Consider the following 13,002-nt stretch of genomic DNA (forward strand, 5'->3'; position numbering starts at 1 on the left):
GGCCTGGACAAAAATAACCAATCAGAGCAGGATAGAGTGAAAAGTTTCAACAAATATGACAAAAGTATATTTTTTTATAAAGATGACCTACTGCAGCTTTAAGTTGTTTAATTTCCTCCACTTTGACAAACTACAATATTACAAAAATACAAAGTACACCTACATATGAATAATAATCCAGTAATATAATGATATAACACTGACAGGCAATTCTGCATGCTTCTTTTTTATACATTAGGTACATTTTGTTGCTGATGCTATACTTTGCTAAACTTTAAATGCAGGAGTTGTGCTTGTAATTGAGTATTTTTATAGTGTGATATGGCTTCTTCCACCAGCGGTGTTTATGCATTTTGTTTGCCTTTAGCCATGTGGCTCGGAGAGTCCTGATACACTTTTAATCCAGCAAAAAGAAAAACTCTGCTTAGGTTCTATAATAACCTGAAGCACATGAAGTATCTAGAGTCTCCTGGCTTCACACAGTATAGTCTGGATATTATACTGTAACAGCATTGTAATTAGATATAATTACAATAATATTTTATAATATGAGAGAATTATGTAAAACATTTGAAAAGTGCCATATGAATAAAGAATTATTAATATTATTATTTCCAATAATTTATTGTAGGTGTATAATTTATACTAATATTTCTTCTAAGTCTTTGATATCAGGCGCCTTTGCTCGCTGAAGATGTAGTTCACCTACAACATCACTAGATGGGGTTAATGAGATTTGACAGGCAGTAAAATGAGCCCTGGTCCTCTCTCTGAACTTACAGTGGAGAGGTAACTCTGTAAGTGACTGCACAGTGGGAGAAATGTGGGAATTCTTGCTACACATTTTGTGCAGCCAATATATTGCTGAAAGTTATGTAACCCAGTAGATCTAGGAGAGCTAAAGTTTTCTTTCTTTCTTGTAGAAGGGGATGAAATAAAAGCCACCAACCACTCAGAGTAGGCCTGTACACTATCAGGGCTGTAAAAGATTGTCAAAGCTGTAAGAAAAAAGGTAGAAACGTGTAATAAACCCCTTTAAATGCATCCCTACAACCAGAGGAGCAGCTCAGCCTGCATCCAGTTTGTTTTCAGTAAAAACAGTGTTTCTCTCAGCTAGTGGTCTTCATGAACTCGGCCATTATTCAGTACTTCCTTCAGGTGAGACAGCAGCACTCAGCAGGAGGTAGACCTGTTATTGATGATTGTAGTAGTATTATTTCTAATAGTTCTTCACTTTAGATCTCTCCACTTGATTATATTTATATACAGTCTATGTCTGCACTGAAGGCTGACTCATTAGTCACTGTATTGAGACCTTGAGTAATTGGAGTATGATTTGATGTTTTTGATATATTAGCTTGTTGTTCACTTATTATCCATCAAGAACAGAGACTACGAAATGATTCAGCCTCCTCAGTTCAGAAATCATTACTAGTACATATTGTCGTAGAAAACAAATATATATATATATAAAAATCTGTTTATTTCTGAGGCTTAACTCAACATATAGACTGGAAACGGGGAGAAATAGCAGGTCTGGCACCGTTTGAAGACAACAAAAGCCACATACCAGCACCTCTAAAGCTCACTAATTAACACCTTTTGTTTAATGTGTACAACAAACAAAGTGTAAAACTGACAAGTTGTGGTTTTACGAGATTATGTGCGGGACCTACAGTCTGTGTTTGTTACATGGCAACCACATAGTGACAGAAAGGCTAGTATTTTCCTCCTGTTCCCAGTCTTTGTGCTAAGCTAAACTAATTATCTCCTGGCTCTAGTTTCACATTTACCTTACAGACAAGAGAGGTACTGATCAACTCATCTAACCCTCGGCAGGGAAACAAATTCCATTGTTATTTCCGATGTGCGTGTAAAGCCTGTATCTGCTCTCCAGGAAAGATGTGGCCAGAAATCCTGCAGATGTGGCCGTGACAGGAGGAGATTCTTCTCTCCACGTCCGGACTCCCAGAGGAGATCTGAGCCTGACTTTGCCGGCAGGAGTCACCTTCGAGCAGGGATCCTGCATTCCCACACCTGCGGGAGAATCCTGTGGAGAGGAGCTGCATTTCAGACTGCGCATTAATGTCTCAAGGAGCACAGAGGAAGGTAATGTCATCTGAAGGTGAAGGTAATGGACAATGGAAACACATCCAGACATGTGCAGCCTCCTTCTTCTTTCTGCTTCTAGACTCCTCTATGCCAAAGCTAGAACAAAGTCTTTTGGTAGCTATTTAGAGCCTGCTGTCTATTCTGAATTAATTGGATTGAGTCACTTGGTCATCTGGGACAGCGAGGGTGTAAATTCTTTCTCTTGGGACCCTTAACAGCCCACAAGTAACTGATCATCAGAATCATGAGAATATTCCCTTTTGGTTTGATCTCATATTATCAAAAGTGCACCCTAGAGTCGTTGCATAATATCCACAAACGCCATCTTTTGGCATTTCCTGAGATTTTGTATGTGACTCCCAGTGCAGGAGGAATTTACAGCAAAGGACAGTCATTGACAAATCCAGTCAAAATCCGATCGATCTGTCCGCTCCCTAGCCGAGCCACCATTACCACCCAGTATTTTATCGATTTTCTGCTCTGTAGTACAAGGTTACAACCCTTTCACCAAATCTGGTTCATTTATTTGTTTGCCTTTGGCCCTCCACAGAGGCTTCTGACAGCGTGATGGAGACACTCCGGGCAAAAGAGACTTATTGCTTCTACTGCCAGGGCTGCATGACCAGGCTGCTGGAGGACAGGTGAGGAGCAGACGGACGAGGAAGAGCATCAGTGGAAATGTTTTTTTATTTACACCCTCCTCCGCAGGAAGAGGAGCAGGTGTTTATTGATGGTGTGACCCAGCAGTGAAAGTGATAGTCTGGGAAAGAAAAATTGATGGATGGAGTGCACAGTTGTCAACCTGACGTAAAGGTCCACGCTGCCCATTAAAAAACAATTGTGTTTCTTACCTCGAGGTGGTTCAGCTGGACAGCGCTATTGTTCTTATTGCCCTAAGCTTGTAGCTTTCTCTGGTCAGCAATGTGATATGCTGAAAATTGCAATAGCTGCATTACCCAGACCCTTGGCCTCTGGCTATGTTTCTCAGCAATAACCCACTAAAAGTTGCCAAAAACTTATTTTTCGCTTTCAACAAGGGCTGGGGAATGTAAAACTGTCAGCGCTTGGAGCGTTGTAAAAGTTATAATTTTAACAACATTATGCCTCATTATGCTTTGTAGCAATATGTTCCATTTTATGGCTGCTTAGAGGTATTAAGGTTGCCATTGACTGCGGCCATCAAAAAGAACCCTTTGAAAGTTTCTCATAAGTGTTTTACTGGAATTAATAAAACTGGTATTGTATTAAAGCTGCACTGATCGGTATTCTTATATTGACACTTGGTCAAATGACTACATCAAGACTAGAAGTGACAATTCAACAGAAAATGATTACCTAACTCTGCAGTTCTCCCTTTGTTTATTTGAGCTTTTTTCAGCTTATTGTTTTGGTTTCACGGGATCAAATAAACACTGTTTTGGTTCAGTCTCACAACTCTCACGGTTTCAGAAGCAGGAACCTGTTTCCAGTTAAAGGATTAGTGTGTAGGATTTAGTGGCATCTAGCAGTGAAGTTGCACATTGCAACTATCTGAACATTGCTCGCGCCTGTGTTTGCCGACCTGGGAATGAGAACGGCTGTGAAATGTGTTTGAGAAACTACAGCGTTCACGAAACTCGCAAAAAAACACAAAAGGCCCTATCGACAGCCAGTGTTTGGTTCAATATGGCGGACTGCCTTGGCGTCTGTAGCCAAACAATGGAATGTAGTATTGTGTTATTATGTATTTTTAACTGGTTATGAGTAATAGTAATAATGATGACACCGACTCAGATTTTGTCGTATTCCCTCGAAATCAGCCAAAATGAGGCGGTGGAAACACTATCGCTTTTGACTTTAAGGAACAAGTGAAAAACATGACCTATCCCCCTCAGTCTCTGGTGCCATTTGGTTTTTCTTTGGTCTGATTTTCCCCTTTGTATTCTGATCTTCTTTGGTCCTAGGGAAACTGTGTGCTTATTGAGAGATAACAGCTAATACAATTTCCAAATATCACTAGACAGTGATGGAAACAAAACCTGTAATTGCTTTTTGTTTTGTTTTCCCTCTTCTTCAGAGTGTTTAAGCGAGTCCTTCCTCTCCCCAACGGCAACTGGAACTCTATCGTGGACGACTGGTGTTGCCACCCAGATCCGTTCGCTAAGAAGCTGCTACCCCGAGCCGAGGATTGTTTACTCGGTGACACCTTCCTCCTTGTAGCCAGAGACGACAGCTGTGAACAGACTCTCACAGAGGAAGTGAGCCCTGTTGGCTCAGAAGACAGTCAAGATCCAAAGGTGAGAGACTTGCAAAGGAAAACAACCCGTTTGCTCCTTTTATTCTTAGAAGAAAGACAAAGGCTTTGAGCCAGCATTTCAAAGAGAAAACTACAGGTTTTAAGAAGTGTTTCATTTTTTATTTTTTTTTAGAAAAGTAAATCTATATGAAAAACTGATTTCTATGTATCTATAAATATATATCTGGGCATCAGATTAAAATAATGATATCAATAAATATGGTGAAAGCACTGAATGGTCAACACCGTATTTTTTAAATAAAAGGCAAAACTGAATTCATAGTGTTATCATACAGTACACTGTCCCCCACACAGACACGCACTCCTCAGACGGCTGCATCTGTGAAGTCCAACTTTAGCGCTTTGTAGACGAGGATTGATCTCCCTACTCTTCTTATTAGTCATTCTCTGCACGAGTGGCACTCTTTGCATGACTGAAACTGAGAAATAGAAAGAGAGGCAGATAGAAAGAGAAGGAGAACAAATGACAATCTGCCTGCCATATATCTCTCACTGTCTCTCCTCCTCTGTCTTCCATCCTGGTTATAGTGGCTATCGATTGCGGCTTGATAACAGCCAAGGTAAAGATGGGTGTGTATTGTGGTGAATGATTTTCTTTTTTCTCTTTTTCTCTTTTTCTCTTTTGTTACGTGCAGAAACCCTGCCGCCGACTGGCACTTGTCTCCTGCAAGAGCTGCTCATCAGTGCTGGGAGAGGCTGTCGCCCCAGGTATACATCACTCCTAAAGATTTTCATAAATAATCATAATTTTCAACTGTGTGTCTGAGCCTTTCTCTGTTGCATCTTACAGGGACCCTGAAACTGTACATCACACAGGTGGTGGTGGAGGCCGCTGTGGGAGACAGAAAGCCAGAAGCTTCACTTAACAGGCAGGTTTTTCTCCAAGCCAAGTGGTGACAATTAAGTAACTGTTGAAGCACATTCTTTCACAGGGAAATAAAAAAAAAAGCAGCTGTTATATGCAGAGACTGTAGGAGAAACTATAAAGTCACACACCATCCTTCTAGGTAACCAGTCTGATTGTTGTATGTTTTTGTATAGATGAGTTCATTGGTATGTTATTCTGACCCAAAATCTGTCCCACCACTGATTGGATTTTGGTAAAACTTTGGGGAATGACGCATATCAGCACTATCTTCAGGCTTTTTCAAATCTAATTACAATGTTGCTATTGTAGGTCTGAATTAAACATTTTAATAACCACATCTCCCACGGTGCAAGTTTGAATAATTTGATGATTACGCACAAGCATCACAGTCTCGCTTTGTTTTTGTTTTTTTCCCACCAGCTTTTGAAAACCACTTTTCCTTTTAAAGCTACTTTACATGAATGAGTAGCTGCATTTTTTGACTTATGGTCAAACCATTTTTTTAAATTAGCATAGGGCTTATGCATGACCATAAAAAGCAACATATTTTCACACAACTTTATCTCTGAGACATTAAGTAATAGATAGAAAAACACACCCTGTCATCTTGCCAAAACCCATAGACACCTCCATTCTGTTTTACTGTGAGTGCATGAGGTTAAATGACTGCAAGTTAATATGCTCTATAAACACTATGGACATTGTCTCTCTCTGGCAGGGCCCTCTTCCTGGAGAGGGCTATTGCAGCCAGGCTGTTGGGACTGTCCAACTCACTGAGCACCTTCCACTTCTCTGTCCAGACGCCTGATGGAAAGGCGTTCTTATTGGTAAGAACAAGCTAACATAATCAGAGAAACCATGACATATTAGTAAAAATAGACTACTCGATTAATGGTTAATGGGAGAAAGCGTCCTTCAAGTGATGTGAAAAGCTGATTGGCTGTGATTATGAATTGTTTGAGCACACTGCCAGGCTTTGCCGCTTCTTTAAAATCAGCTACAAGTGGATTTTTACAAGTGGCTAACACACCACTGCAGTAAAAAGAGTTTGCTGATAAATCTATTCATTTGGGCATTATCCATTTCATTGTCCATTTAGTATTGGATAGTAGTTGTATTTTAAGTAGTTTTAGTGTAAGTGTTTATATTCCAATATTAATATTATTTTAACTGAAGCTGGCTGGTGTTATTTCCCTCCCCCCCACACACACATTCTGGCAGACTTGACACTCTAGGACATTAAAGCTTGTCACTGAAACTTACTTAAAAGGGTTAGCAATAACCATTTAATTAATCCTGTGTGCAATTGGACCAAAATGGATCAAATTCTTTCAGGAATAGAAAATCAAATCATCTGGATCATATCATAGGGTACAGTAACAGCAATAATTGTAAATTAAACCACTTTCTTTCTTATCAAATTTGTTTTCTTTACTTGTGATTTTATTAAAGCCCCTGATAGATCTTTTTTGAACAAACTGCTATACAACTTTGGGATTTAGGAGAGGTAATGCTGTAAATAAAGTGAGTGAGAACCATATTTTTTATCACAAATATAGAGCATATGAAGAAACATGTTTTTACAGTTGGAAAGCAATGCTTTATTTCCTGTAGCGGACTTCAATTTTCATAAAATCAGGAAAAGCCATGAAGTATAAACGTAATAAAACAATTTTTATCTGTTAAATGTTTATTGAGTGACCCCAAGCAGAATATGAGGGTCATTAAAAGCACATAACCATCCCCAAAGTATCACTCTAGCCCCGGTGTGCATGAGTGGATGCACAGAATTTATGTATTGGAGTCTGACTCCTTTGCCCATGTGGCATCTGAGTGTTAAGTGACCTGTATGCTTCTCCCGCAGCTTTGGCTGCTGAACGGCGACTCCATCATAGCGTCAGTCCCAGAGACGTGTGTCGGGGGTGAGAGGTCTATCAGCTCCCCGGCTCTTCACAGTCCATCACCCAGAGCTGCCAGGGCCCTGAAACTCCTCTACACCTCCTGCTCTCACACAGGCATCGAGCAGAGAGAGTAAGCGAGGACTCTTACTGCATCTTCCGCCCTCCAAACCCCCTCCCTTCAATCTTTGTTTTCCTCTTCTTAATCTCATCCTTTCATCTTTCCGACGCACCCTCTCAATCAGCACCTGTCTCGGCTCACCGAGAGACATGAAAGACCACTTTGTTGGGGCACAGATTTCAGGTCTTAATAGACCACTTTGCGCTAAGGGTTCCTGCGCAGACATAATTGTCTGTTATTTTTGAGATTGCCATCAAAGGTGTTTATCATCTCAGTGTTGTCAGTTGCATAAGCCACGCTCATGTTTGTTGCACATACAGGGGATGTTGTTTTGACTGGAGCGAGGCTCTGTGTACCTTGCTGTGATGCATTAGAGAGGTGTAGGTGGATGTGCTGCATGTGGTCCTCTATGTTCAGTACAGCAGCACCCCACTGTAGAAGCCTTCCACCCTCATTATTTTCAACTGAATCAGCACTCAGCGTTTTTACCCCTCCTCCTCTTCCTCCTCCTTTCCCTGCAGCCGCCGTAGAGTGAAGGCAGAGCAGAGAAGTTTTGATGTTTCTACCAATTTGACAAGCCTACCGGCTGACTGACGGAGAAAGGGTAATTACAGGAAAAACTCCCATGAAAGGAGGAAGGCTTGTCTACTCAGTCAAAGCAGCGAGAGTGCATTTAAATGACATGATAAACTGTATGAGCTGAGTGATGCTCGGGAAAGTGTTTCACCATAGGTGCACGCTGGGTAGCAAGAGAGATGTCGTCCTGGTAAAACAAGCCATGACAGCAACTTCTGACTGGAGCACTGCTGTGTTTGGCAAGTCTGGAATTTCAGCTTTTCACTTTTTGTAAGAATTATTTCATAGAGGTCATTCTCAGCCCTGCCAGAAATGAAATATAAACTTTTATGCTTTTAGGTTTTTTTTTTTTTTTTACAGTAGACTTGTTAGACCCATCCAGAATATTATATAAAATATATTTGAGTTTGAAAAAACTCTGATAATGTATGTGCCAGATTCATATTTCTACATGAACACACAACATACATGAACATTTTTGAAAAATCATTAGCAAGATGTTTGAGTAAAAATATATTAATTTCAGTCATTGCTCCCTGGTGGACAAATTATGTAATGGTGTTTCTAAATGATCTCAAACACATCTTTGACTTTTCTGTATTGCAGCACTTATCAGGCGACACAAATGCTGATATCAGTTTATATGCAATAAGCTAAAATCAGCCCATGTAACTGACTGTCTCTATTTATTTAAATTATTATAATATAATATAATTAATTATTACCAACTCCTCATCAGTCACAGAACAGAATAAAAGTCTTTGCTTTAAGGCTTCACATTTGAGCAAGTGCTTTCTGAATTTTCACCTATTTTCTGACATTTTTCTGAAGTCTTGCAAAGCTAAATGCCGGTGTTACTCACACTTCCATTTCCCCCTACATAATTTACCATCCATCCTTCATCACTCATCTCTGACATTTTTAAATTAAATGTTGGGCCTGGGGAGCTGAATTCCCTGGATGATGGCCCTCTTATTCAGGATACAGTCGGGTACAGTCGACTGCAGCCAGAGGTTGCAGTATGTGTTGTTAAAACTGCCAATAATTGGCTGGAGAATCAGTGAGCCAATGCCTAAGTGGATTACGCTTGTCACTAATGGCGGTGACTTGATTATGAGTTGAGTGAAAGTCGCAGGCACCATCACAGTCCGGTACAATGGGATTGAGGTCTCATAGATATGGAAATTGAGTCTAATGGAAATTGTACGGGCCATAGAATTTGTTCTGATATGTGAGTAATCAAACCGTACTTTAGATGATATTAACTACATTTCTAGGCACAAAGAATTATGATTTCGACTCGTTTGGGTCTGTGTGTGTATGTGATAACTTTATTAGATTTGCTGTGTATACAGTTCAACCAAATTAACCCTCATTCTACCGACTGGGGTACCCACAGTTATACTTTTATATACATGTCAATGGTCATTCCAATTTGTCATGACTCTGTCAGTCAGTGTGCCCTACTAACCATTATTTTATTTTCTGTTTCTGTTTGAAATACCTGCAAATTTTGGTCCTGGAGGACACCAGTCAGTAGCACCCCACTATTTCACAGATACAGCAGACACAGATTTCAGTCTGTTTTAGTTTTTACACAATATGGGTTAGGGTTGGATAATAGTGATAACTGTAACTTTCCTAAAATAATAATTATAGACTGTTTGGGTTTTTTTTCAGATGAAATTAATTACATAACTATTAATGTTTTAAGAAGAAATACATTTTCAATAAGCTAACATTTTTATATGTGTTTGCTTCTTACAGTAGTTTATTCTTGGTGTTTCCAGGGCCCCAGTCCTTGTCTGGTAAATATGTCAGTAAGATGAGGGTGAAGACACAGCAAATATCCCATGCATGTAAACATGCAGTGCGATGGAAGTAGAACTGCAAAAACTTTGGGAAGACTTTTCCCTCTCAGGAACTGCACAGATGGCTAAATGTCACCCAAACGAACTGGATCAGCACCACACACTGACAGAGCATCAATCTTTTCTCTCTCAATCACTCCTCCTCTTCTCCTTTCAGTCCCCTCTTCTTTTCGTCTCACACACAGACACTTATTGATGCCACACACACACACACACACGCCATATATCCATTTTTATGTATCCCTAGTTATCTAGTTTACAGTTTAAAACTATGTAATTAAAACGTCTGGACAAATATAGGATTTACAGCAGCTATTCTGGGCATCATCTTGATAGTATAATGCCGTGGCAGTCACTTTAAATCATTCCTCCTCTGCTCTGTGTGTGTTTTCAGCATTGTAGCTAGTTGGGAGGTCAATGCCATAGGACATCCTGTGGTGCTGCCACTGACTGTGTGCGAGGAGCTGCTGCAAGTGATAGATGACAGCAACTCGACACTCCCTGTGTCTATGCGTTGCATGAGGTCCTATGAGGTGAGACATTTACCGTGTAACTAACTAACGCATGTCGATCCTTGGCATAGCAACGTGTTTGTAGGTATTTGTAATGTGCTTATGTGTTACTGTGCAGTATGAGCAGAGAGATGCTGAAAGTTTATTTTCATCTTTGTAAAAAGCTGCGTTAGCAGCACAGCATGGACTCATAGCTGACAGCAATCACTTATTTCACTTAGTTCTTACTTACAGCACCTTGTTTATCCATTATTCAGTAGTGCTTGACAGTGTATCCCGACTTAATTAATTTCATGATTCAGAGCTTTCAGTTAACAGCTTCGCTGTAGGGATTATGTGGGTCAAATGTAAGGTTTTTCTTTTGTCAGCCTTATTCCAGCTTTTATACACCTGTAATTGTGCAAAATGTGTATATTTAGCCAGAGTTGCCAAGGAAAAACCGTTTGACTAGAAAATAGGAGGTGTTAACTTTGCTGACATCTCTATTCTCCTGCAATTTTAAACATAGTTACAGGGGTAATTAGCACCATTATCCTCCACTTCCTGCTCAGAAAGTTTAGGAAGTGACTCCTACCACTTAAACAAGTTTAAACAATATGAGAGCTGGAATAATATAGCGTCAGCAGATATTTGAGGCAAGTCTGCTGTACATCAGGTGAAGCCTCTTTTGTTGTAAGCCTCGGCGGAGTTGTTCACTTGAGTCTTTCTTAATCTAAAGGCAGTGGAGTTATTTAAAGAAGGAATTCTTTATTTGCAATGAAAAGGTAACCTATCCAAATATATTCTATGTTTTTAATTTTCACATTTGTGTAAAGATTTCAAATGAAACGGACATCCATGGCCACACTAGAGTTAAAGATGCAACTCCAGCCAAACTGGTTTTTGAGATAGCATTATATTCACCAAAAATGTTGGTTGGTCCTCATCCAAAAAGCCTGTTCTCTGGTAATGTTTAAGATGAAAACATACTTTTTTAAAATACGCACCAGAATGAAAGCTAACCAGCCGAACAGGGTTATATCATAGCCACTGCACTCTAAGATCAATGCTCGTCTTCTACATGGATCATTAACTATTTAGGGTGCTATCTTTTTTGCCTTGGACAGCCTTAGTCTCAGTCTTAAGCATGATTATGTATGCAGCCATCAAGTACACATTTACGACCCCTTTTACAGGGTTCTTGGTTTAATACAAGTCAGCTGGAAAAGTTTTTAAAGCATGCTACACCAGGCCTGTGAAACGGGGCAGTGTGTTTGTAAAAGACAACTCCAATGCTCGTCACAACAAGAACAAAAGATTTAGTTCTGTTCAAACAACAATGAATTAGAAGTATGAAGAACTATGAGCTCAGAAGGCAGTAATAGTATTTTACTATCATACTGGGATTTGTGTTGTTGGAGTAACGCAATTTCAAAGCTGAAATTCAGCAATATGTCACCTTAGAAGAAGTGGAATTTGGAATAGAGGGCTCACTTACACTGGATTGCTGTTCTTTTTATTTCACCTACACCTCCTCTCTTGCCAAAAGGTGTTGTGCCTCACACCTTAAAATGCTCACACCACAAGCCCTGAGGATGACAAACTAATAAAAATTCAGAACTGTTGCTCTTCTTTCTTCTACACATTGTAGTATAATTATATTTATTTTTTTTGTTTCCTGAGGTAACAACATGACAGTGGTGGGCGGGGGAAAAAAATTAGGCTCTGTTGAAATGGAGAAGGCTACAGAGCGACCCAGACACAGGACATAGTATCTGTCTGGTGGTGGAAGCGGTTACAGCAGTAAAGAGAGTGTGATAAATTAACACACTTGAACACTTCCTGATAGTAGAAGCTTGTGCTATAGGCGGCAGAGGACAGGAAGGTAATGTGATCATAGGGGCATCTAGAGTTACCGAAGGTGGTCTAAGAGCCTCAGAGAGTCCCTGTTCAAATACACTGCTGCCCAGAGGGTCAAAGGAGGAGGACCAACATGCAGTGGGACGGCAGTCTGGAAGCTTATAATGTTTCGAAGAGTGGCATCTGCTAGAGAAAGTGAGATGAAGATGTGAGAGCGAAAGAGGAAGAGAGAGGAAGGGTATTGTGAGCAATGGTTTTCCTACTGCTTTAAAAGACCTTCTTGAGAAGAGCGATTGGCATTAGCATTCGCAATCACTTCAACCTCTTTTAAAGGAAAATCTTGTATCGTGTTGAGCATCAGACAGAATTGAACAAATTTAACCCAACAATTCTGAATCACTTATTTGGAAGAGAAAACGGAGAGCGATGTTAAAGGCCCAGCACACCCACACAGGTGCTTTCACTTATCCAGCCTGATTAGATCTCTGCTCAGGTTCAAGTACTGAGAGTTATGTGAGGGCACCGAACTCCATGTACTATTAGACCTATGGCACAGCAGCACAGGTCTAATTAATAACAACTGTATTCCATTTAGGTGTGCCAGTTCCAGGGCCCTTGTATTGACTTACTGGAAGACTTTAAAGGTACTGAGCCATCATTAAAAAAGCAGTAACGCCTGTGCTTTTCATGCTACGAGAAGCCAAAATGTCTGCTGTGAAAAAAAGACCTATTAGAATAGGGAAGGCAGGAAGATACCGATCAAGTGCAATCTGTATACAGTCCTAAGAGGTCTAATCAGGAAAAAGTGAAAACATGTGTGTGAATGGACCAAGGGTTCAAAATGTTCACAGTACATTAAGGCTGCTCAATTAATCGAAATTTGATCATGATTATGATTTTGGGGCCAAA

General features: G+C 40.1%; 1 protein-coding gene across 1 annotated transcript in view; it reads left to right on the forward strand.

Moving 5' to 3' along the window:
- Positions 1-1,897: 1,897 nt before the first annotated feature.
- Positions 1,898-13,002, forward strand: part of ube3d (ubiquitin protein ligase E3D) — a gene marked incomplete at its 5' end in the record, with an annotated part of 14,031 nt that continues 2,926 nt past the window's right edge. Inside the window, 8 exon segments of the mRNA XM_035673107.1 lie at positions 1,898-2,109; positions 2,663-2,753; positions 4,169-4,388; positions 5,044-5,116; positions 5,199-5,277; positions 5,995-6,103; positions 7,141-7,307; positions 10,137-10,275. Of these exon segments, the coding sequence (XP_035529000.1) occupies positions 1,898-2,109; positions 2,663-2,753; positions 4,169-4,388; positions 5,044-5,116; positions 5,199-5,277; positions 5,995-6,103; positions 7,141-7,307; positions 10,137-10,275 (1,090 nt within the window).

This window comes from Morone saxatilis, unplaced genomic scaffold (genome assembly GCF_004916995.1).
Source record: "Morone saxatilis isolate NCDOM2014 unplaced genomic scaffold, NCSU_SB_2.0 Contig24, whole genome shotgun sequence".
Taxonomy (NCBI): Eukaryota; Metazoa; Chordata; class Actinopteri; family Moronidae; genus Morone; species Morone saxatilis.